We start from the raw sequence: 26,611 nt of genomic DNA, 5'->3' as shown, positions 1-26,611 counted from the left end.
CTCATTACTCCACTGATGAGCAAGTTTCCAATTTAAACAAATCCTGCTTGAATATTCTTGACTCTATTGCACTTTTTAAAGAAAAGGGTGTAAAAAAACTCCCTGCCTTGGATTAATGACCATAAAAGGTACATTGAAAGACAATGTGGGAAAGTGGAACCCAATTGGAAAAAGGATAAGCTTGTGGTTTCTACTATGTCCACATATCATAATGGGTTGGAATCAGGGGCTTGGCTCTTGTTTTTGCTCCTATCTCACAGATAGTGACGTTTTTATGCTGTTATAAGTAAAGCTTGTTCCTCTCTGGCCCCCCTGTCTTGTGGTGTTCCTCAGGGGTCGATTCAGGGTCCCTTGTTGTTTTCAATTTACATGCTTCCCTTGGGAGATATCATTTAAAAACACCATGTCCAGTTCCAGTGCTATGCGGACGACACTCAGCTCTATGTCTCACTTAACCCTGGTGAGGCAGGTAACTTGGTCCGTGTCGTGTCATGTCTCGCTGACATTAAATGCTGGATGTCTGAGAACCTCCTCCAGCTTAATGAAGCAACATCCAAGATTCTTCTATTTGACCCCCGATCAGTCTCGGGTCTCATTCTCCAAGGACTTACGACAAAAAGGGCTTTCTCTTAGGCTGCGGTTAGACTTTAGTTTCGTTTTCAGATGAGTTTCGCTTTTCCAGGTCGCAACGTAGCGGGAGGCGAGTCACACTTTCGTTTTGTCACCTGAGCACAGTGATGTAGTACACTGCCAAAGCAGTAGGTGGCAGTAGGTGGCGAACATGAAGGCAATTTTCAACCAATCAGAACTTGAATGTGCCAATACACTTCCTGCAAAGAAATGTCAACACGCCGCCATCTTTAAATGCCTCGGCTATTTAGCCAATGCAGCACTTATTTTTCAGCAAAGTGTAATAAAAGTGCAATAAACAAAACTGATACATTCACTGTGTTCTGCCTCTCATTTGTTGATGAAACAAAACTATCATCAACACAATTGACCACCAAGAACGGAGTTTAAGCTCATCGGCGTGGCATTTTGTTAGCTTACATGCTAACTAACGCGATAGGAATATTCCATTATAACAGTATAGCATTGTGGCTAGAAGCTAACATTTAGCTCACGTTAACCAGCCAGCACCAAACTGATGATATCGGGAGCTATCAGTAGCTAGATAACATTAGAGACAACGCTGTGTGTATTAAACAAAGGTGAATAGATGACTGGGCCATTTTGTTTAATGCTTGTTAAGATTGAAAGAGGAGCTTGAGCTAACAGGGTCTGATAGCTCACGTTAGCCAGCTGCTCATGCAATCGGTAATGCTAGCAGAATGAATGGATGTAAACTTTATTTAACATATTGCATAATGGGTACAATACAATACGGCTCAATACAAACAATTGTTAAGGGAATGCAGATTGTTGTAGCTTGGACTGGGGTCCTTATAACAATAACTTGACAACACATGGTAGCTGCAGCTATTTGGGACAGCTCTGTTGTCACCGGAAGGGCACGCAGATGGTATCTACTGCGCATGGGCGTTGAGCAACAACGGCTCCGCGCAGATTACACGACACGTTGTCGGCGAGTTTTTGGCGTTATTCCAAAACGGAAACACAATTTAGCGTTTTCAGTAGGGCCAAAACGTTTCCTGCCAAAACGGCATTTCTATCTAATAGGGACAGCAAACGTATTCAAACGTATTCAAAAAACGACCACAAAAACACTAGTCTAACCATGGCCTTAGGGCCATTTGAGACCTTTTCGGGAAGATTTTGGGATTCACCAACTGTCCCAATAAAACATATATAATTTATATTATATTATAATATATTGTCTATATTCATGTCTTGCCCGAAAAGGTCTCAAATGACCCTAAGAGAAAGCCCTTTTTGTCGTAAGTCCGTTGGAGAATGAGACCCAATGAATCTTGGCAGCCTGTCCACCAATGTTAAGTCTGCTGCCCCCAGGGGGGGGGGGGGGTTTGACCCTAATCTCTGTTTTGATGGCCAAGACTCCCTCCTAGATGTAGCACAGGAGCGTTTTTTTTTTTTTTTTTTCCGTAGCCGCATTTCTGGCAAGACGCTCTCTGATTGGCCAACGCCTGTTTGGTTAAGCTTAGGCACTCTTTCGAAGTTGGTTATGGTTAGAGTTTGTCTTAGAGCATGGCGATGGAACGCCAGGTAGTTTGCAGGCTGTTCGACGCGGAAATGGGCAAAGACACAGCTCTCGTCACGCGATTTGGCAAGCATGTCAGTGGCCAATCAGAGAGTAACTTCTAACCACCACTTCCGGCTTCAACATGGACGGTCGCATTTTACGTAGCTCCCGTAACCAACGCAACAGAGCAACAACAAAAAAGTACTTTGCGCATTTTCTACTTTCCCTCCTGTGGATTATGGATTTGTACCTGAATTCACAACTCAAGCAGCAACTCCAGACAGAAGTGGAGGGTAGCGAAAACGTAAAACAGCAGTCCCATTGCGACTTCTATTTGTTAACGGGCTCGGAGAGGAAACATCCAGCCTTCGGAGCCACGACCATCCACACAGTACTTACTGCAAATCCGGAACGAAAGAAATTACCCCCGGCAGGCAAGTGTAATAAGAGATCAATGTTTTTATTATACCTGCTCATGTCGGGTGACATTCATCAGAACCCTGGTCCCGTAATGACTCGGAACCAGAGACTACAGTCAAATCTGCTGACCCAAGAAGCAGCAGCCAGCACAACAGATCAACGGCTACCCACACATACTGCGGCTAACGACATGATCAACGGCAACATTCCTCCTCTGCCACCTCTGCAAAAGAACCCACGAGAGGCCACAGCGAGAGGGAAGGAACCGGGGTTCACAACCGAGGCGCCCAGCACGTCGCGGGGACAAAACAGCGAGGCATCGCTCCTCACACCGGCGCCGGAGATCAACAGCATCCACGCAATTGACGCTTCAGCCAGCAGTTGCACCAGCCGACCAGCAAGCGGCGACATACCCTCACAGAAGCCCCAGCGGACTCGGCGAGTGGCTAAAGGGAGAGCGGCGCGGGACATCGAGACCACCAAGGACCCGACGGTTAGCTTGGCTGGCCCCGCCAAGGCCGCCATGCCAGCTAGTCTACCCGGGCCGAGGCCAGGACAAAAGGCACCCCCCCTCCCCCACAATGGAGTACAATCAGACATATCTGTAATCAACCAGCCCCCCCCCCCACATCGCGGGCTTTCACACAAAGACAGACTCCAGCAAAGGACAAAGCATCACCCCCTCCCCCCCCACGGCACAAACAGCAACAACGCCCCCCCCTCCCCCCACCACAGGACAGGACACAATTGAACAGAGTTACCTCAACTGTGACGACGTCAATCTTATTACAAGCAAAAATGGACTTCACATATTTCATCTAAATACAAATAGCCTGAGACCTAAACTGGCTGAAATCAAACAGTTGTTTTTAAACGGTAAGGCTAACATATTGTGTTTCACAGAAACAAAATTAGACTCATCTGTACAGGATCCAGAGATTGAAATTGAAAACTACTCAATAGTCAGGAGGGATAGGAACCAGTATGGAGGTGGCGTCTGTGTGTATATACACAAGGATACCAAATACATCAACCGTACTGACCTTAACCATGATGAAATTGAAACTGTTTGGATTGAAATCTTATTAGACAGGGCGAAACCAGTACTAGTAGGCACAATCTATAGACCACCAGAACAGAGTGGCTTTTATGACACACTTGATGGGTGTTTAGCTGGGGTGGAGGGGGTAGAAAAAATTCTTATTGGGGACTGGAACACGGATATGCTGCGTAAATCAGCACCCGTCTTCAAGGCCTTCAGTAGATTTTCTGACCTGCACGGTTTCAGCCAGCTAATCACACAACCCACAAGGGTATGCGATTCGACACAAACCACCATTGACCTCATTTTGACCTCTGACAAGTCCATGATCTCCAGTAAAGGGGTGATAGCATGCGGGTTAAGTGATCATTATATGATTTTCTGTACCCGCAAAAAGCTAAAACAGAAGGCCGGCTGTCACAAAACAGTCACATCTAGAGACCTCAAAACTTACTCTAGAGAGGCCTTTAACCTAGAACTGGGGAGCTTGGACTGGTCAGATGAGCTCAGTGGTACACAGGTTGAAGAAACATGGCTTGGATTCAAAACCAAATTCACAGCAATACTCAACAACATGGCACCGATAAGAACCACCAGGGTTAAAAATCGCGCTGAGGCATGGATGCACACTGAAATACTGGCCGCTATGAAAACCAGAGACAAAAAATGCTCTGAACTTCATAAAAGTCAGACAAAGCTTTCCAAAAGCTCAAACAGTGAACTCCAAGCCCACGTGGTTGAACTAAAAATCCAAAGAAACAGACTAAGAAATGACGTAAACACCATGATCAGAACCGCAAAAAGAAATTTCATCAACGACAAAACTGAGGAAAACAAAAACAAACCCCGCGAACTTTGGAAATTACTCAATAATCAACTAGGCTGCAGTAAAAAACTTAAAACCAGATTCTCAAACATAAACATAAAGACGGACAACACGCTCATCACAGACAAGCTGGATGTAGCCAATTACTTAAACATCTTCTTCACAAACATAGCCACAACACTGGTAAACAAACTACCCTCCCACTCAGGGCATTATGGGGTAGAACACATAGTAGCATACTACAAAAACCTAGGGGTCCACAAAGACGACTTCAAACTTGAAATGGTAACAACCGATGAGGTACTCAAAAAATTGAGCGCCCTCCAACCTAACAAGGCCACTGGCCATGACAACATCCCCTCCAAATTCCTCAGAGACGCAGCAGCCGCCATCACCCCAGTCATCACACACATAATAAACCTCTCTATAAGACAGGGGCACGTCCCCAAGGACTTCAAAATTGCGAGAGTGACCCCTCTACACAAAAAGGGCAGCAAATTAGACCCAGGCAACTACCGCCCTGTTTCTATTCTTACCTCCATCTCGAAAGTCATGGAGAAAATAGTCTACGAACAGGTCGAAAAGTACCTGGCGGGAAAAAACCTAATCTACGAATTCCAATCTGGCTTCAGAACGTCCCACTCCACTGACACATGCCTCCTCTATTTGAACGACCACATCAAACAAGAGGTGGACGCTGGCAAATACTGCGGCATGGTCATGCTGGACCTACAAAAGGCCTTCGACACTGTCAATCACTCCATTCTAATGGACAAGCTAAAAGCAATTGGTTTTGATAGCCTATCAGTGAGCTGGATGCAATCCTACCTGGAGGGGAGAGAACAGATGGTAGAGGTAAACGGTACTCTATCCCCCCCCCTCACAGTGAGCTGTGGTGTTCCACAAGGAAGCATACTAGGACCGCTACTCTTCCTAATTTATGCAAATGACATGTCGTCAGCCTGTGACTGCAACTTGTTCCTGTTTGCGGACGACTCAGCCCTGCTGGTCTCTGACAAGAACAAATTGCAGGTTGAAAAAACCCTCAGCACGGAACTAGGCAAAATCTGCATATGGCTCGCTGATAACAAACTATCATTACACATGGGTAAAACAGAGTCCATTCTCTTCGGTTCAAATAACAAACTCAGCAAGACCGACGGCTTCTCAGTTACAGTGGGTGACAATATTGTCACAAGGAAAGACGAAATTACCTACCTGGGTTCCATCCTAGAGGCAAATCTTTCCTGTGACAAAATGGCATCCAATGTAATAAAAAAAGTCAACCAACGAACTAGATTCTTGTACCGGATCTCCTCTCTGGTAAACAAGAATACCCTGAAGACTCTGGCAGGAGCACTCATTCAAGGGTACTATGACTATGCGTGCACCTCATGGTACCAAAGCACCTCAAAGGCGCTTAAAACAAAATTACAAACATCACAAAACAAACTGGTCAGACTACTACTTGACCTGAACCCCAGAACCCACCTCACCCCTGCCCACTTTGCCAACCTAGGATGGCTTAGAGTAGACGACAGAGTACAGCAACTTGCAATGGGCCTGGTCTACAAGATACACTATACGACCGGGGTGCCCATGTACATGTCAAAATACTTCCCAAAGGTCAGTGAATACCACAACCACTACACCAGAGGAAGCTCAACAAATCATGTTAAACCCAGATTCGGCTCAAACAAGGGACTAAACACGTTTCGCAATTATGCCACAACAATGTGGAACGCCCTACCCAAAGCTGTAAAGGAATGTGAATCCCTGCCCACATTCAAAACCGCCCTTAAAGAGCACCTACGGGAGGCTGCAATTCGAAACTGGCCACCGTAAATGCCCAAAACCCCCACCACCTCCTAATAGACAGTCTCCTCCCCACCGCATGTATATATTCCCTCCCCGCCGTATGTATATTTCCCTCCCACCCACCCACCCCCTCCTAATGTACAGTCCCCTCCCCATCATATGTATATACTCTGTCAGGATCTAGGGGTAACAGTACTGTATATTTGAATACCGCCTATGTCACAAATGTATCAGTACTAAATACCTATATGTCCCTATGCCATAAATGTCATGTATGTTGTGTATGTCATAAATGTCTATATGAATTGAAAATGGGGGACCCTGATGGAAACAAGACAAACGTCTTTCTCAGGTCTGCATCCCCTTAACAATTGTATGTATTGAGCCGTACTGTATTGTACCCATTCTGCAATCTGTTAAATAAAGTTTTCATTCATTCATTCATTCATTCATGGGTACCGAACCGAACCGAATTAAGGGTACCGACCGAATCACGTTGGTACTACTGAGTACCGATTAATGCGAGATCTGCCGTTGCCACATTTCGGTACTTTTTTTACAACTGAGTTAGGTAGATAAAATTTCTAGAGACTAGAGTAGCGAAAAAAGGTACCGTTGGGTACCGGTATCGATTCACAGGTACCGGTACCGGTATCGATTCACAGGTACCGGTTCAAATGTGAAAGGTACCCAACCCTACAAGTAACTAGAGTTGTACAATCTGTTTTCTCCAACAAAGGAACATCGCTAAAATTAGGTCCTTGATATCTTTTACAGACCTTGAAAAGGTCATCCATGTATATTTCTTCACGTTTAGACCAAAAACCGCTCCCAAAAGAGCACCTACGGGTGGCTGCAATTAGAAACTGGCCCCGGTAAATGTCCAACCCAGCCACCCAACCAACCCCCTACAATGTACAGTTTCTTCCCCTTCGAATGTATATATATTTCTTTTAAGATCTCTTTCTCTTAAACAGTACTGTATATATGTCTTGTATGTCATAAATGTTCTTGATGAAACAGTACTGTATATGTGGAGGACCCTGATGTAAACAAGACGAAAGTATTTTTCTGGTCTGCATCCTCTTAACAATTGTTTGTATTGAGCCGTACTGTATTGTACCCATTCTGCAATCTGTTAATAAAGTTTTCAATCAATCAATCAATCTGTAACTCTCTATACTCGGGACTGAGTCAGAAGCCACTGCCTGTCTCCAGCTAAAGTACTACAACATGCTGCTGCTGGACTTTTAACCAAATCTAGGAGACAAGACTATTACACCAATCCTTGCCTCTCTTCACTGGTTACCTGTAGTTTTTAGAGTTGATTTAAGATTTTACTCATAACGTTTAATTAAAGCTTTACAAGGTCAGGCTCTGAGTTAAATTTCAGACCGATTAGTCCCCTATGAGCCTGAGATCCTCGGGGTAGGGTTCTCTTGTTGTTGTTCCTAAAACATGCCTCATCACCAAAGGTGACTTGGCTTTTACAGTTTGGACCCCTCAGTTGTGGAACTCCCTGCCTGAGAATGTCAGACTAGCAAAATCAATGACATCTTCTCAAAAAAAAATTTTATGTAAAAGCTGTTTTATGTAATATTAGTTTTATTTAATATGTCTTTGTTGTAATTGTTTCTGTTGAAACAAATTGCTCTATTCCCCTTTGCTCTTATTTTATGAAAAACAAATATATGCAAGCATTTCGTAAACCCCCTTTCGAAAAACCGCAGTACAAATAAAGTGTATTATTATTATTATTATTACTACTATTATTATTACTAGTACTACTACACTTCAAACGGTAAGAAACTCTTACCTGTGAGAAGGATTTAACCGTTGGCTTGAAAGCAATGTAACCCTTCATTAAAAAGCAGAGCCAAAAGTCCTTTAGACACTACAGCACTTCAAAACTAAAGGGGAGGGCTTTCCATTAACTCAATGGAAAAGAGCTGCGGGACTCAGTGGTGGGTGTCTGGCGTGTGTTTTTGTTCCTCTACGTCTTTGGCAGGAGAAACGGCCACGGATCCATTAGCCTGATTTGTCACAGCGGGAGTGCCCCACAGATCCCTTATCGGCACCACGTACCTCTCGAGTGGCGAGTCTGTCGCTCATCTCCTCCGCACTCGCAATGTCCCCTTCAGCTACGGCGCTCTCGATGCTCGTTTCTAGGCCGGACTGCAGAAAAGGGGGGAGAAATGGAGAGTTTTTTTTTCTTTAATAGGGGGTAGCAAGAGAGAGAGAGAGAGGAGGGGGAGGAATCAAAGAGTAACTTCAAAAAGTCCCCAGGGCCTTATTTTTAATATGATTGCCATTACTACAAATATGTAGATTTCCCTTCACAAATGAAAACCTTTTTGATTGGATATTAGTGGGGAAATCTCAGAAATGCTACAGGAGATTACCAAACATAAATGTGACTCTTTAATTACACATTTCCATTACAGGCCAAAGCAGAGGGGGGTAGGGGGCACTGATGCCCCTGGTTAAAGATGGTGAGGCGCTTCTCCAGTGATGAGACTATGTGAGGAAGCATGGCAACACAATTTTGGCAGCTGAAACATTTTATGACACTGAAGAAAAGCAAGAGTGTTTTGTATTCTTCATGTTCAGTCAGTTCGAAAACAGAAGTATAACACTACCAGGCGTAGCAATGGGAGGTATATTGAAGCTGTACTCTGATATGATTTATACCGATGCCTGTAGTTGCCTTGTTGTGAAGGATTTTGACTACTGTACTTTGATTATTCACTATATTACATATTTGGGTTGAGGTCGATTGCATCGAACCTACATTGCGTAACCTTGTGTTGTAAAAGTCTATTACAGCTCATAAATAAATACATCTCATCTTGACGGACCTTCCACATCCTCCCTTGTGGCATTTATGTTGAGTGAAATATCCCTTTAACTAAGTTAGACATGTTTAAATAATAACTGTCAGCTAAATTAGGAAACCGCATCTCTACTTCTATAGCTTCTCTTAATTGATAAGTGTGTAAAGGACTTAACAGTATTCAAATACTATGTATTAATTACAAGAAACTAAATTTGAAGGACGAGGCCTTCTCATTATGTTGACATGACATGTTCTGTTTCATTCAGCCTGTTAATCACTTCCTCGTCCATTCAGAGTAGGCCTGCTCTTCTCAAAAGGAGGGCAGAAATCAGCAAAAACTCAATTTTATGGTGCTTTGAGATAAATTGAGCTCAAAATAATACTGCAAATAGCCATTAAAAGGATTTCCAATTGAATTGGGCACTTTTCATTTATAGGGTTAGCCATAATGTTCATCGTATTATGTTGCTTCATTTGCGATTTGCATGGTATTGCTCAAAATTGTGTATTCATCTCTTCAGTGCAGCAATATATGAAGTGAAAGGAAGAAGTCGATTTTCTAAATCTGCTGCTTGGGACTAAATTCTGTAGTGTTGATTGGCAAACGTCTCATTAGTATCGTATCATCAATTCAAATGCCCTAGATTTAATTAATGTACCTTTTGCCATTAACTAATTGAGTTGTGGTTACTCTGCTTTAACCCTTTCACTACCACACTACCAAATGGTTCTGTAGTGTGGTAGGAAAGGGTTAACCTTCTGTAGTGTGGTAGTGAAAGGGTTAAAAGGGAAGAAAGAAAGAAAAAAAACTACTCAGATCCTGCACTTCCTTGTCAGAGGAAATCTACATCTGACTTTAATCTCACCCACTGTAGAGAGAGGCGAGAGAATCTTCCTAATCTTATCATTAAACGTCGCCTAATTATAATCTTCTGCATTCTTCTCTGCGTCAGGTTGAACTATCGCACAGGATTCTCGTAATCCACCTGTCGTATCGAATGAAACAATAAGGAGATGCATTGGCGTGGCGAAGAAAAAGAATGCTAATGTGTTGACACTAAGCACGATAGCGCTGGCATTAAACCTAAGTAGACAAGCTAGATGACAGAAGTCTTTGTTACCTTGGGAGGGGGCCTGCTGCACGGAGGAGGCTGGAACCTATCGTTGACGTTGAAATACTGCTTAAGCCCATCCCAGTGCTTCTCCTGTTCTAGTCCACGCTCTCTGCAGAGGAGGGAGGGAAATAGATGTTAATGGTCATTTCATGGCCCTGCAGTGTTTACCAGGGACATAACTAGGCATGGCATGAAGCCCTAAACATTTGCCGTCTTTAAAAGCTCATCTCCATCACGGTATTGATACTAAATAAGTAATACAGACAAGTGACCTATGTCAAGCCCCTTTGGTTTGGTCCGAGGGAAGTAACAGTTGTGATTGGAGGATCATGAAAAGAGGGCAGGGGGCTTAAGATAGGTCAATATATCAATAGATGATAATAGCGTCTGACTATTACTATAGTCTACCCTCAATTAATCAAATATCTCGACAGACCTGCAGTGCTGCCCTAGTCAATACATAGATATTCTTTAATTATTATCATTCTTTTTATAATACACATTCAATTTTTAAAGGTGCTGTAAGTGGTATTTTATTTTGTTAAGATAGTGTTAAATAGCTCTACAGTACATGCCGACAGCCATCACTGATAGAGTGTTTGGTCAGTAACATGGGTCTCCCAGTCCCTCCGCTCTGCAGTAAACAGAATATACATTTTCTGATAACCCTAGATATTTTTACTTATTTCCAGAAATCTTGCCAAGCCAAATTTCAAGCTCATATTTGCTTAAAACTAGTTTTTATTTCTTATTTGTGTCAGACCATTTTTGGCAGTGTTGGAGTTCTCTCTCCTTTTTTTTATTATTATCTTTTTCCTCCTTTCTTTTTCCGTTTTTCTCCCCTCCCAATGTTAGTCGTTATGCCAATTCCCAATCCCCTTCCTGGTTGTTGCGCACTCTACCCCCTACCGTCGGTCTGGGAGGGCGGAGACTATCACATGCTTCTTCCGACACATGTGTACCCAGCCCACCACTTCTTTTCACCTGGCAGCGCGGACTCTCACTGGGAGAGTGTAACGTGTGGAAGGTCACACTACCTTTCCTAGATCCTTCCCTTGCTGTGCAGGCACCCCGACCGAACTGTAGGAGTCGCTGTTTACAACGACCAGGACCCACCCACGCCGGGTTTCCCACCCTCTAACACTGCCAATTGTGTTAGTATGGACGGTCGGCCAACCTGGAAGCACCACAGTTGGATTCGATCCCATTGTCTCTGTGGTGGTAGGCAGACGCTTAGTCCGCTGCACTACCCGGCCGCCCGATGGAGTTCTCTCTCCTGATTGGATAAAGTGGGAACAGGTTTACCAGAACATTTATTTAGTGTTTACTGCAGAGTGGAGGGACTGGGAGACCCATGTTACTGACCAAACACTCTATACTATATCAGTGACATTAGGTTGACATCGACGTCAAATCACGCCGTGAAGCTCATGGAAAGAATGGCTTATCGCAGTAACATGAGTCCAACTGCATGACAGCACCATGAGTCCTGTTTACTTTTAGCACCTAGTTACTAACGTTGCTAACGTACGTTGCTAATGTTACTAAGGTACATAGCTAACATTGGGTGCGTTAAGTAACTGAGCGCTCGCGGTGAGAATGCTCATAATGAGCGCTGAGCAAATTCTTTTTTATCACGTAACATTCTGCTGAGCAACTGCCCCATCCGCATTTGACAAATGTAAGGGCGTCGGATGTGTAGGATCCATTTCTTCTGTATACTGAGCCCAGAAAGTGCTCAACAACGCTCTGAGCGGCTCAGAGTGAGCGGAACCGAGTGGCGCGTCAAGGCCTGAATATACTTCCCATGTCCGCAGATGCGCGTTGGTATGCGGATATGCGCACGGATATGCACGCCGACTTCTCGAGTATGTTGAGGGCTTCAAGGCCCCAACATACTCGAAAACTGACACCGTGTTTGGTGTCCGGAAGCGTGCACACGGACACGGATCCGACGTCCGTGCACACAAGAGCGTTGACGAAAATGACGCAAATTACGTCACGCGTACCAACGTGCACCAACACGCATCTGCGGACACAGGAAGTATATTCAGGCCTTTAAGTGCGCTTTTCGCTCTGAGCGAAGATGAGCCGCTCAAATACTTAATGCACCCATTGATAATGTTGCTAAGATACATTGCTACATACATTGAATGAGTAGCTATTTTCCATTCACTTACATGAACGGTTAGCATTAGCTTTGCTATACTACACTTCTGAACTAGCTACTTATCAACTCTGCTATTTATACAGATTCGGGTGGTGTACCCCAGTCTGCTAGTGCTAGTCTGCTTAACACAGTATTCAAACCATGCCAGGCTAACATTCTGAGCCATGTTTATACTGTAGTAGCTACGTTAGCTAAGTATTTGGAGGAGAGAGAAAAAAGGGCTCTCACTCAACTAGGGTATGCGTATTTAGTAGGGCTGGGACTTTATCGCATTCATTTTGATGAATTAAGGCGAGACACTACAGGTGAATAGGGTAAAAAAATTAACTAATAGATATCACAATGAAACTTCCCCAGTTGATTACTTATATTAAGACAAGACTTTTTTTGTATTACAAGTTTTCTGAAATTGTATGTTTAAATATGCAAATGAGGAATAATCTACTTAAATATGCAATAATTTGCATATAATTCCAGGACAGAAATCTGAACATTGGATAAAGCCATTTTCAAAATTATAGTTTAGTTTTGTTGACATATTAGAGCCAAAGGTTATTACAGAGGGGATTTTGGATATCTCTTTTTATCACTCCATAAATCAGAAAATACTCCATTCAGTCCATTTTTATGGTAAAATTCCATATTTCGCCATGTTTTTAGGAATAAAATGTGATATAAATCAGGGTATGAATGCGATATCAACAAACCCTTCTGTAAATACCTTCAGAACATAGATATGAATAGAACTGGAAGGTTTGGTGTATGTGAGTGTTACTGAAGTGGAGATTTCTGGCTCAGAGTATGAGGAAAAACTCTTAAAAGTCATTTTTGGGAAAACGCCTTCAAAGTTCTGTATTGTAAAATGCCATACTTTTTTTTTTTGAAACAGATATTTACAAACACAATACCTAATCAAACCATTAGTAATAGACAACCTAAACACATGCCTGATAACTGAATAATAATAATAATAATTCAATATAAATAATTGAACTGAACAGAACTACACACAGGCTACACACAGTGTAGTACAGTGTAGTACCCCCTAATAGGCAAAAAATGTTTGAATAGATATCACTATGAAACTTTCCCAGTTTGTTATGTACATATAAACTAAGAAAAAATATATTGCAAGTTTTCAGAATTTTATGTTTATATATGCAAATGAGGCACTTCCCCATTAAATATGTGCACATTTATGGATGCAATAAGGCAAAATGAAGTAAAATAAACAACTAAATGTGTGTTATTGACGTTTTATTGTCACTAGTTTCATAGAAGACATGTTTAGGAAGCAAAATATAACAAAATCTCAAAATCAACAAAAAAAGTATATTTGCCTATTCACCTGCAGTGTCTCCCCTTAACTACAGAAAAAATTTTACGTAAAAAAAGAAGACGCATTTTCGCGCACTTTATAATTCTTTTGCACCGCGGAATGTTTCTCAGTGGACGAGTTCCCTTGTGTAAACAAGACTAAAGTCTTTTTCTGGTCTTCATCCTCTTAGCAGTTGTATTGAGCTGTACTGTATTGTACCCATTCTGCAATCTGATAATAATGTTTTCAATCAAAGCATACCGTTTATACCATTGCACAGCGTGCATTGGGTGATGTCAGACAGTTGTAGGCTATCATGGGAAAAGTTGAGACTGCGTTGCTTGGCCGGTTGAATGGGAGATGGAAGTTTTTTTTTCGAGAACGGTTGTGTTTGCAAAGACTTTGCATATCACCGGAGCATTTCAAGCCTACTTTACTCAATGCTAAGAATGTTGCAACTAATGTGGATGCTAGAGCTAATGCTACACACTGGCTGGCTCGCTGGATTGCCATGGACACAGACCACCAAAATACAGAAGCTGAGTAGACCCTCCTTGAACCATGCAGGTAAACAAAAACCCACCCACAACAAGAACTGTTTTATTAATGGGATTTATTACAAGTTACTGTCCATTAAAGCTTTGTGAATCTACAGTGAATTAGTGAAATATAAATTAAATTGCTTTTCCAAAATTAAATGTACTGAATATACATTTACATTTACATTTACATTTAGTCATTTAGCTGACGCTTTTATCCAAAGCGACTTACAAGTTCTGTACGACAAGTCATCAGGAAGGGCACAACTCTATCAGCTGAGTAACAATGTTCATCAAAGTGTTGAGTGCTACAGTGTAGGTTAATTTATTAGGACAAGTGCATGACAGTAAGGTTAGTTAGGGTTAGACATTAAAAAAAAATATATTATTTCAGATAATAGTTGAAGAAGTGCGTCTTTAGTCGACGGCGAAAGATTGGATGGGTTTCGGCTGTCCTAACTGGGGTGGGTAGTTCATTCCACCATTTTGGGGCAAGGACTGAGAACAGGCAGGTTCTCCTTGATGACCCTCCCAGAGCTCGGATAGGAGTGGGTCTGAATATTGATCACAATAGTAAAACGTTGCTGCTGTTTTTATTGGAAATAAAAATTTTATCGACTGTTAATTGGTACAATAATTAATCACTTTCCTAAACTATCTACTGCAGATATTTGAGGCACTGTTGTGAGAAGAACCCAACAGGGTCACTCCAGAACCCACAGAGGAGCCAGCTAATATGAAGAGCCTCCTGCTGTTTGCTTCAGAGGATGAATAGGGGGCTAACAGTGAAAAAATAAGAGAAATTGAGATCAATCAAGACGTTTTTTCCAATGATCAACTGTTCTATAATACTTGAAAGTACTGCATTTTACTTTTACCTTGAAAGTGCTTGAGTTTACAAAAGGTCCTTTACGCTATATATTATTCCTAAAATTGCTGCACTTTGTTAAAAATTGCATTTATCAGTTGATCCGTGTAGTAGCTAATAAACAAGTAAACAACTTAAACGTAAATAATGTATATTCATTGATTCACTTGTATACCAAATCCATTTGAATTGAAAGATTTAGATTTTCGCATCAAATATTGATATGCGTTTAAAATGCGAGTCCCACCACTAGTATTTAGTTGTTAATTGGAGTTACTGTAACTTGTCTTTGTGGTGCAACCACTTTGATTGCGCAAAGTATTTAAGCTACTGACATTCTGATCCATGTTTAAACTGTAGCTACATTAGATGAGTATTCAAGTTACTGGGACATGTCGTGTTTTGCTATTGGCTTTGGTGATTTGGAGGAGAGACAGGCAGGGGCACTTGTGTCGGACCAGTTGAATATATATATATAATATATATATACGAGAATGCTTCGCATCTATGACAGAGTGTCCTTGTTTATTACATGGATGGTAATCCAATTCTTGTAGGCTAAAAACAGAAGCTATAACTTCAGTGATCAACTCACACTGCTGCAGTCAGTCTGTCAACTGCCATTGTTGTTTATGATTCTGCTGCATCTGCTAGCTTGCGTCAGAAATCTGATGCCAGGCCCACTTTATTCCTAGCCATCGAATGAGAATAAGATTCCAGACAAATCCTGTGTTGTAAGCAACTTGCAAGATTCTTTCTGGCCCGTGAGGCCACCATAGAGTCAGCTCATGTGCGCTAGAAATAGAATGGAATAGAATCTCTTTATTGCCAAGTACATTTTACATGTACCAGGGATTTGTCCTCTGTGTTCAATTTTGCCAAATGTACGGGGAGAGAAAAACATTAATATTGTAAAGTTTACCTTTTCTCTGTTGATTCTTTGCTTTCTGTCCCATGATCATTATCTGTTAAAAAGCACACAAATAAACCGTTAGCTACATGTAAATGTAGGTTATTTAAAAGCAACACTTCCTAGTAGAGATGTGAGATGTGTTACATGCCTGTGGTGTGTGATGTGCCCATTTCACGTTTTGAGAGATAACTCTGAATTCAACTCAAAATAATATGCACACAGATTTTGGATATAGAAACAGAGTTTTGCCTATAAGATGACATTGACAAAAAAAGGGATCTATTCAGAGCCACAGCTCATTGGCCACGGTTGTCATTCAATGATAACCCCCTGCTATTTGATTACAATCAAGTTGACTGCGACAAGATGTCTTCGATCGAATACTATATAAATAGTAGGGATGGGTACCGAATTCGGTACTTTTGAGGCACCGAACCGAAACACGTCGGTACTACCGAGTATCGAATCAAGTGAGAAACCGAAAATAAAATAAAAAAATAAATAAAAAAAAATGTATTTTTTTTTTTTGCTTTTTTTTTTCCATGTCAACGTTCACACGCACAATATATGCTTACCTAGGATTTGACTTGATTCAACAACAAAGCAGTCGGAGCAATGACAAGCCGAAAACTGTCGAAATTGTAGTTATTTGAAGTTTGGATTTTTTTTTTTACGACTGAGGTAGGTAAATTAAATTTCTTGAGACTAAAGTACCGAAAAAAGGTACCGTTGGGTACTGGTATCGATTCACAGGTACCGGTATCGGTTCAAATGTGAAAGGTACCCATCCCTAATAAATAGAGAAAACCTTTCTGGGACCATAGACCTGTTCGTTGTTTACAAACAAACTGTGTTCGAGCCAATCAGCAATACCAACTGAGTCACGTGACGTGACTAAGTTGTCCTGGACCTGCGCGAGCTGCTGCGCCAAAAGAACATGACGGGGCTCTATGGAGAAACCATGGCACTCCCCTGACTAAAAGTTGTTTAAAACGAAAACGGCTGGATGTCATTTTGCCAAATCAGCATGGCTGTTAGTGCGAGTCTTTCACCTTTTACATATCTAGCTTTGGCATGGATTGATTGTTTAGATCGCTAGCATGGCTAACAAATGCAAATATATTGTAGTCTGCCCCGTTGTTCTGACCAGGATTACATTCCTTTCTGCTCCGGTGACACGCGCACACCGAGTCTGGCATATACAGCGAACAGGTCTATAGGGACAGGCACTTTGGAGCTCTATTTATGGTTTCATCAAGACCTTTCTTGTGTCTTCTTCTCTTTCTTCTCCTGGGCTCTTTTGTCCTGTTGATCTCGTCTTTCTTCTTCTGTAGCTCTTGGAACCTCTTAGATCATGCAAAACACAATCACATGAGCAAGTAGAAGAATGCACACAGTTGAGTGCAGACCTCCACCAAGGCCTCACACTATTACCTTCACACTCAATATTTCACTGGGTAGTTTGATTTGATTTATAATATACATCATATAATCACGCCTTATTGACTATCTAAATAATATATAATGACACCATCAGTAGAGTATCACAAAAGTGGTCCCGACTGGAAGGATGAGACATTTCTTAAGTTGTGCTTCAGAAGGAAACTGTCCTTCTGTAAACTGTAAGTTACATTGTTAATTTAGTTTGTATTTACTTTTCTAGTTTAAGTTAATTCAATTAAAGAAATTGTAACTACAATATTGTATCTACAATTACATTTAAAACATTGTTTGTTTTTCAACCATATCTGTTGACAATATAATTTCTTTATATATTGAATGCTACATCCTGTTACCTTTTTCAGCTTCTCTATTTCAAGGCAATATTTACAAAAACTAAACTAAAACTAGTAATTTCCTATACAAACATGTTTCCTACTATTTATGCATAATAATCATCCGTTCTGTGCGCACGCGAGGGAACATATTATGCGTGTATCCCCTCCAAGAGACTCAGCAGCCGCCATCAAACCAGTCATCACACACATAATAAACCTCTCCATAAAACAGGGACACGTCCCCAAGGACTTCAAAATTGCGAGGGTGACCCCTCTGCACAAAAAGGGCAGCAAATTAGACCCAGGCAACTACCGCCCTGTTTCTATTCTCACCTCCATCTCGAAAGTCATGGAAAAAATAGTCTACGAACAGGTCGAAAAGTACCTAGCGGAAAAAAATCGAATGTACGAATTCCAATCTGGCTTCAGAACATCCCACTCCACTGACACATGCCTTCTCTATTTGAACGACCACATCAAACAAGAGGTGGACGCGGGCAAATACTGCGGCATGGTCATGCTGGACCTACAAAAGGCCTTCGACGCTGTCAATCACTCCATTCTGATTGACAAGCTAAAAGCAATTGACAAGCTAAAAGCAATTGGTTTTGGTTTTGCCGTTGTGTCCTTGGGCAAGACACTTAACCTACTTGCCTCGTATGAATGTGTATGCATGTGAATGAATGTTGGTGGTGGTCGGAGGGGCCGTAGGCGATGATTATTCGCCACGCTTCCGTGAGTCTGCCTCAGGGCAGCTCTGGCTGCAATTGTAGCTTACCACCACCGGTATGACTGTGTATGAACGAATAATGGACTCTGTGAAGCGCTCTGGGTGTCATGAAGAGCGCTATATAAATCCAAGTCATTATTATTATTATTATTATCAGTGAGCTGGATGCAATCCTACCATGAGGGGAGGGAACAGATGGTGGAGGTAAACGGTACCAGACCCCCCCCCCCCCCCCCCCTCACAGTGAGCTGTGGTGTTCCACAAGGAAGCATACTAGGACCGCTACTGTTCCTAATTTATGCAAATGACATGTCGTCAGCTTGTGACTGCAACTTGTTCCTGTTTGTGGACGACTCAGCCCTGCTGGTCTCTGACAAGAACAAGTTACAGGTTGAAAAAACCCTCAGCTCGGAACTAGACAAAATCTGCATATGGCTCGCTGATAACAAACTATCATTACACATGGGCAAAACAGAGTCCATTCTCTTCGGTTCAAATAACAAACTCTGCAAGACCGACGGCTTCTCAGTTACAGTGGGTGACAATATTGTCACAAGGAAAGATGAAATTACCTACCTGGGTTCCATCCTAGAGGCTAATCTCTCCTGTGACAAAATGGCATCCAATGTAATAAAAAAAAGTCAATCAACAAACTCGATTCTTGTACCGGATCTCCTCTCTGGTAAACAAGAATACCCTGAAGACTCTGGCAGGAGCACTCATTCAAGGGTACTACGACTATGCTTGCACCTCATGGTACCAAAGCACCTCAAAGGCGCTAAAAACTAAATTACAAACATCTCAAAACAAACTGGTCAGACTACTGCTTGACCTGACTCCTAGAACCCACCTCACCCCTGCCCACTTTGACAACCTAGAATGGCTTAGAGTAGACGACAGAGTACAGCAACTTGCAATGGGCCTGGTCTACAAGATACACTACACGACCAAGGTACCCATGTACATGTCAAAATACTTCCCAAACAGGGGAGGAAACTAACTTTTTGGCTTACCAGCCAACTGGCGAGTATCTGATTTTTTTTACCAGCCAAACAGATTTTTTACCAGACAAAAAAAATCGCTAATTGTGATAATTACTTCTTTGTATGTCAAGCCGCGTCAATGTTGTGTATGCATCTGGGTAGGCACACTGTGCCTTTAAGACAGCACGGTGGTCTTACGACAGTGCTGTGAAGTACCGTCAAGTGTTGTGGTAACGTCAGTTGGGTTGGTGTGCTGTTGTGCACAGTGCACTGGTTGAGCTAGCCCCTTTCGTGACTGCGATGTGCAAGCCAGGGGCTTTTGAGCATGAAATAAAATGTCTAACCTTACGTCGTAGTCCGGTGCTTTTTTGGAAACATTATAGTCATAACAGATACACCTAGCTGGCTGCTTTGAGCACACGGGGCTAACGTTAGCTAGCAAGCAGCTATAGCAAAAACGCTAACTAGAAGCTAACCACTGTATACAGTTCCAGTAGACTAACATTACACCTCTGATTTAAATGTGTCCTTAGTAACTTATACTCGAGGGTTGTGCTAGGGTTGGATGCAGTTCCCCGTTGGTCAGTCTGTCTGTTTTCCATCTTCTGCTGTGTTTAACGTTATCTGTTTGCGAGTGCTCCTGATGGCTAGCCTAGTACCGCAGGACTTTTATTATTATATGTCCGCGGGTTGGCCAGTACTGCGCAAACGTTTATTAAACATTATATGTCCGCGGGTGGTCTTGTGCAGTGCTCTCGTGGCACTGTCAACTAAAGCGAACACTCAGAAGACGCGCACCGTTTGCCAGTGCAGTGATTGCAGAATGTTTTATTTTTTTGTATACTCGCCAGCAGGGGAGGAAACTAACTTTTTGGCTTACCAGCCAACTGGCGGGTATCTGATTTTTTTTACCAGCCAAACGTAAAAAATACTAGCATTTGGCCAGTAAAGTGGCCTAATTTCCTCCCCTGTTCCCAAAGGTCAGTGAATACCACGATCACAACACCAGAGGGAGCTCCACAAATCATGTTAAACCCAGATTCGGCTCAAACAAGGGACTAAACACGTTTCGCAATTATGCCACATTTAACTCCAATGTTAATCAGTCCTCCTGTATGGCTCGGAGACCTGGAAGACAACCGTAGGGCTGAGGCAGAAAGTACAGTCCTTCATAAATTCCTGCCTCCGCCGCATTCTAAGAGTGAGATGGCCAAATGCCATTACAAATCTGGACCTGTGGGAGTGCACAAAACAACTACCCCCGCCAGAAGAAATAAAGAAGAGAACGTGGATGTGGATAGGCCATACCCTGAGAAAGGAAGACACAAACATTACCCGGCAAGCCCTACGATGGAACCCACCTGGAAAGAGGAAACGCGGCAGGCCTCGAAACACCTGGCGCCGTTCTTGGGAAGGGGAAATGAAAGAGGCTGGACTGGGATGGCACAACATCGTTCGGGAGGCCAAAAACCGTGCAACATGGAAAGAAATCGTCAGTGGCCTATGCTCCGCAGGGAGTGCAAAGGCTTAAGTAAGTAAGTAAAATGTGGAACGCCCTACCCAAAGCTGTAAAGGAATGTGAGCACTATGGACCCAACTATGACCACTGATAAAAACGTAACTACACTAGCATTATAAGACCTAAACATTGCTACCTACCATACAAGTGCATTGGTTTAGTGCACTTCCGGTTGCCACTGAGCGGAAATGTTTGTGCGGACCTGTTCTCCCAAACTGGTAAGCAAATGACTGTTTTTACGTTATTTTCATTTTTACGTTACTATTATTATTATTATTATTATTATTTTTTTTTAACATTGATCTTAACTGATCACTATGACTTTATTGCTTTTATCGTTATATATGCCTATAATTGTGTACAGCACTTTGAGCTACATGACATGTATGAAAGGTGCTTTATAAATACTTACTTACTTACTTACTTACTACCCACTTTCAAAACCACTCTCAAGGAACACCTACGGGAGACTGCAATTAGAAACTGGCCCCTGTAAATGTCCTAACCCAACCCCCTCCAATACAGTAATTATTACAGTAGAGTAATTTACCTAGTATGGTTGTCAATATTCCAATGTACAGTTTTGCTTGTTTGTACAGTGTTCCCCCCCCCCCCTCCAATGTAAATTACCTAGAATGGTTGTCAATATCCCAATGTACAGTTTTGCTTGTACAGTTGTACAGTGTTTCCCTCCCCAACCCCTCCCTACCCAACCCCCCCCCCCCCCCCCCCCCCCCACACAACCCCACCCAACCTCCTCCAATGTACAGTTTTTACGTCAAATGTATATACTCCCTTTTCTGGACTCTTTTTGTATCACAAACAGTACTGTATTTGCAAATCTGGTATGTCATAAATGTATATATGTAGCAGTACTGTCTATCTGTATGTCATGTATGTCATATATGTCCTGATGAATTGAAAATGGGGGACCCTGATGTAAACAAGATGAAAGTCTTTCTCTGGTCTGCATCCCCTTAAAGGGGAACTATTTTACTATTTCTTTCACTATTTGGGCACTTTTACACAATTCCTGTGAGTTTATGGAACACCTCTGTAATTATTATTTTTTTTTTAATTCATTGTTTTGTATTTCTAATCAAGTCCTCAAAAACAGCATTTTTCTACCTCAAGATCTTAAGCCGTTTTGAGCCTGGGCTCCAACCACTGTGTTCGGAACTGTGTGGAGTGTGTGAGTCTCATGCAGCTGAGTCTCTCTGACATCACAAATCAGCACATTTTCAGATGACTCAGTTCAGTGAGGGTGAATATTGTGAGAGGAGAATTGGAAGAATGCGCCAATATGAGAATTAGAGACATAGATCATATTAATATAAGTCCACATAGCTAGGAAACAATGCTAAACACTGAAAAAGGCCATTTATAAGATAGTTCCCCTTTAAACAAGTGTGTAGTGAGCTGATTGATTGATTGGGGTGGGGGACACTGTACATTGGACTACTGACAAAGCCATACTTGGTCATTTACTGTACAACTGGGTTAGGACATTTGTAGGGGCCAGTTTCGAATTGCAGTCTCCCATAGGTGTTTTTTGAGAGTGTTTTTGAAGGTGGGTAGTGATTCACATTCCTTTACAGCTTTGGGTAGGGCGTTCCACATTGATGTGGCATAATTGCGAAACGTGTTTAGTCCCTTGTTTGAGCCGAATCTGGGTTTAACATGATTTGTGGAGCTCCCTCTGGTGTTGTGATCATGGTATTCACTGACCTTTGGGAAGTATTTTGACATGTACATGGGTACCTTGGTCGTGGAGTGTATCTTGTAGACCAGGCCCATTGCAAGTTGCTGTACTCTGTCGTCTACTCTAAGCCATCCTAGGTTGTCAAAGTGGGCAGGGGTGAGGTGGGTTCTAGGAGTCAGGTCAAGCAGTAGTCTGACTAGTTTGTTTTGAGATGTTTGTAATTTGTTTTTTAGTGCTTTTGAGGTGCTTTGGTACCATGAGGTGCAAGCATAGTCGTAGTACCCTTGAATGAGTGCTCCTGCCAGAGTCTTCAGGGTATTCTTGTTTACCAGAGAGGAGATCCGGTACAAGAATCGAGTTCGTTGGTTGACTTTTTTTTATTACATTGGATGCCATTTTGTCACAGGAAAGATTAGCCTCTAGGATGGAACCCAGGTAGGTAATTTCATCTTTCCTTGTGACAATATTGTCACCCACTGTAACCGAGAAGCCGTCGGTCTTGCTGAGTTTGTTATTTGAACCGAAGAGAATGGACTCTGTTTTGCCCATGTGTAATGATAGTTTGTTGTCGGCAAGCCATATGCAGATTTTGCCTAGTTCCGAGCTGAGGGCTTTTTCAACCTGTAACTTGTTCTTGTCAGAGACCAGCAGGGCTGAGTCGTCCGCAAACAGGAACAAGTTGCAGTCGCAAGCTGACGACATGTCATTTGCATAAATTAGGAAGAGTAGCGGTCCTAGTATGCTTCCTTGTGGAACACCACAGCTCACTGTGAGGGGGGGGGGGGGGATAGGGTACCGTTTACCTCCACCATCTGTTCTCTCCCCTCCAGGTAGGATTGTATCCAGCTCACTGATAGACTATCAAAACCAATTGCTTTTAGCTTGTCAATCAGAATGGTGTGATTGACAGTGTCGAAGGCCTTTTGTAGATCCAGCATGACCATGCCGCAGTATTTGCCCGCGTCCACCTCTTGTTTGATGTGGTCGTTCAAATAGAGAAGGCATGTGTCAGTGGAGTGGGACGTTCTGAAACCGGATTGGAATTCGTAGATTCGATTTTTTTCCGCAAGGTACTTTTCGACCTGTTCGTATACTATTTTTTCCATGACTTTCGAGATGGATGTAAGGATAGAAACAGGGCGGTAGTTGCCTGGGTCTAATTTGCTGCCCTTTTTGTGCAGGGGTGTTACTCTCGCAATTTTGAAGTCCTTGGGGACGTGTCCCTGTTTTATGGAGAGGTTTATTATGTGTGTGATGACTGGGGTGATGGCGGCTGCTGAGTCTCTGAGGAATTTGGAGGGGATGTTGTCATGACCAGTGGCCTTGTTCGGTTGGAGGGCGCTCAAGGTTTTTGAGTACCTCATCTGTAGTTACCATTTCCAGTTTGAAGTCGTCTTTGTGGACACCTAGGTTCTTGTAGTATGCTACTATGTGTTCTACCCCATACTGCCCTGAGTGGGAGGGTAGTTTGTTTACCAGTGTTGTGGCTATGTTTGTGAAGAAAGTGTTTAAGTAATTGGCTACATCCAGCTTGTCTGTGATGAGCGTGTTGTCCGCCTGTATGTTTATGTTTGAGAACCTGGTTTTAAGTTTTTTACTGCAGCCTAGTTGATTATTGAGTAATTTCCAAAGTTCACATGGTTTATTTTTGTTTTCCTCAGTTTTGTCATTGATGATTTTTTTTTAGCAGTTTTGATCATGGAGTTTACATCATTTCTTCTGTGCTGTATTGTACCCATTCTGCAATCTGTTAATAAAGTTTTCAATCAATCAATCAATCACGTCATTTAAACAGAGTATAGGCACTTCTGAAATTAACACTGCACCCCTGTAGATAGTTTGTTATCAGCGAGCCAGGTGCAGATTCTGCCAGTTCCGAGCTGAGGGTTTTTTCAACCTGCAACTTGTTCTTGTCAGAGACCAGCAGGGCCGAGTCGTCCGCAAACAGGAACAAGTTGCAGTCACAAGCTGACGACATGTCATTTGCATAAATTAGGAACTGCGTTTTCAACGAGGAAGCAGCATTGTCGTCTTCTGTTCTGGGTAGAAAACAGGTGGAGGTTTCTGAACGTCGCCTCTAACGGCGCGGTAGCAGCGGGAACGCCTTCATCATTGTACTGTGTACACAGGTGCACAGTCTGCACACACTCCATCTTTCATCTCGTCGGTCCTGTACAGCTGGAGCGACCACGGAGCAGCCGCTGCTATAACGACGAGACGAGGACTGCACAGGTCAGACTAGAGCCATATCAGTCTGTGCTCCCTTGATACTGTTTTGATATTTATTTTGGGCGGACAGGATCTTTCTGGGGCTAGCCTAGTGCCCGTCCGAATTATAAAAACACTAATATATACAACTCGAGTTTGGCTAGAGTGAGTGCAAGCCATGATAGTTCAACAAGTTCATACAAACATAGCCACCCTGCCCACTGGCTAACACTCTGCGACAACATACCTGCCACGTTTCCTGTGGAATCCCGGGTAACGTTAAACTGCACGTCGGAGACTCGTTTTCTTGGGTGGCGGCGGGAGTGGAAGACGAATCTACATGATCTACCACTAACCCACTATTATTCCCCTCCTCAACTTCGATCAACTTTTCAACAGAGCTTTTACTAGATGTGCTCTTCAAATCCGCAACGTCGTCCTCCTCCTCCTCCGGACTGAGGTCAGCTTCTGTCAAACCCCGGGGTAGAAGTCCGCTGTACATACTAAACAAGTGGTTATTGTCGAAGATTGTTTGACTATGTCATTAACTGTAAACATTAAAAAGGAAGGTAACACGTGTTTTACGTCATGGTAGCAATGTTGACAACTTGACACCGCTGTAATCGTTCCCATTTCCGGGTAAACAGTGTGACGCTTAACGGAATAAGGCACCCGACTGGTCTCTCTTTAAATCTATCAACCAATCAAACTAGACGTACCACAGTTGCCGGACTGCGTGTAGCTTTATGCCAAGCAAGCAGTGCAAAAATGTACCGTAGTGGAGTGCAGTAATGCGCCTTTCATTTTCCGCCGCCCAGCGCCCAGGTCGCGCGGAAATAGGCTGTCTATTGCCATTCTCTTTGACAAACTCTAACCTTAACCAGCTCCTTAACAACGCCTAAACTTAACCGTTCTAACCTTAACCAACTCCGAAACAATGCCTAACCTTAACCTTAACCTTAACCATGCCTAACCTTAACCATAGAAATTATATTGCCATTCTCTTTGACAAACTCTAACCTTAACCAGCTCCTTAACAGCGCCTAAACTTAACCGTTCTAACCTTAACCAACTCCGAAACAATGCCTAACCTTAACCTTAACATTAACCATGCCTAACCTTAACCGGCGAAAGAATACACGTTAAAAAAAAATCACGTTAAAAAATATTTTCGATGGGATTCGAACTCGCCAGCAAACGAGCCATAGGATCCACAGCCATGTGGCCTTGCCAATTGAGCTATTTCTAGATACTGAATAAGGGGCGGTGACTTATATATATTGAGCGCCGCTCGTGTCGAACCAAGGCGGGATCTCATGCGCATGCGCGGGCACCTCGCGCGAGCACGCCGGCGCACGCACGCACCTGAGCGAGCACGCCGCCGCCGGTGCACGCACGGTAGCATTTGTCTGAAAAGAAGGGCGCTTTACCGCACGGTGACGAATGCGGAAGCATTTTTGCACTGCTTGCTTGGCATTAAGGAAAACGCTGCCGGACTAAAACACGAGACTGTCAATCCTATTGGCTGTGACATACACGCGCTCTTGAGCTGATTGATTGATTGATTGATTGATTGAAAACTTTATTAACAGATTGCAGAATGGGTACAGTACTGTACAGCTCAATACATACAATTGTTAAGGGGATGCAGACCAGAGAAAGACT

General features: G+C 42.8%; 1 protein-coding gene across 1 annotated transcript in view; it reads right to left on the bottom strand.

The window, feature by feature from the left end:
- The window catches only part of fam204a (family with sequence similarity 204 member A), a 64,940-nt gene extending 39,371 nt beyond the window's left edge, over positions 1-25,569 (bottom strand). The window contains exons 1-5 of the mRNA XM_084321333.1: positions 25,194-25,569; positions 17,288-17,372; positions 16,036-16,078; positions 10,225-10,327; positions 8,353-8,442 (exon numbers count right to left, since the gene is read on the bottom strand). Coding sequence (XP_084177459.1) covers positions 8,353-8,442; positions 10,225-10,327; positions 16,036-16,078; positions 17,288-17,372; positions 25,194-25,448 — 576 coding nt within the window. The 5' untranslated portion in view covers positions 25,449-25,569. The remainder of the gene's footprint in view (positions 1-8,352; positions 8,443-10,224; positions 10,328-16,035; positions 16,079-17,287; positions 17,373-25,193) is intronic.
- Between the last annotated feature and the right edge of the window lie 1,042 nt (positions 25,570-26,611).

Source organism: Notolepis coatsorum, assembly GCF_963971535.1.
Source record: "Notolepis coatsorum genome assembly, chromosome: 9".
NCBI lineage: Eukaryota > Metazoa > Chordata > Actinopteri > Aulopiformes > Paralepididae > Notolepis > Notolepis coatsorum.
This window is presented reverse-complemented; position numbering and strand designations above follow the sequence as displayed.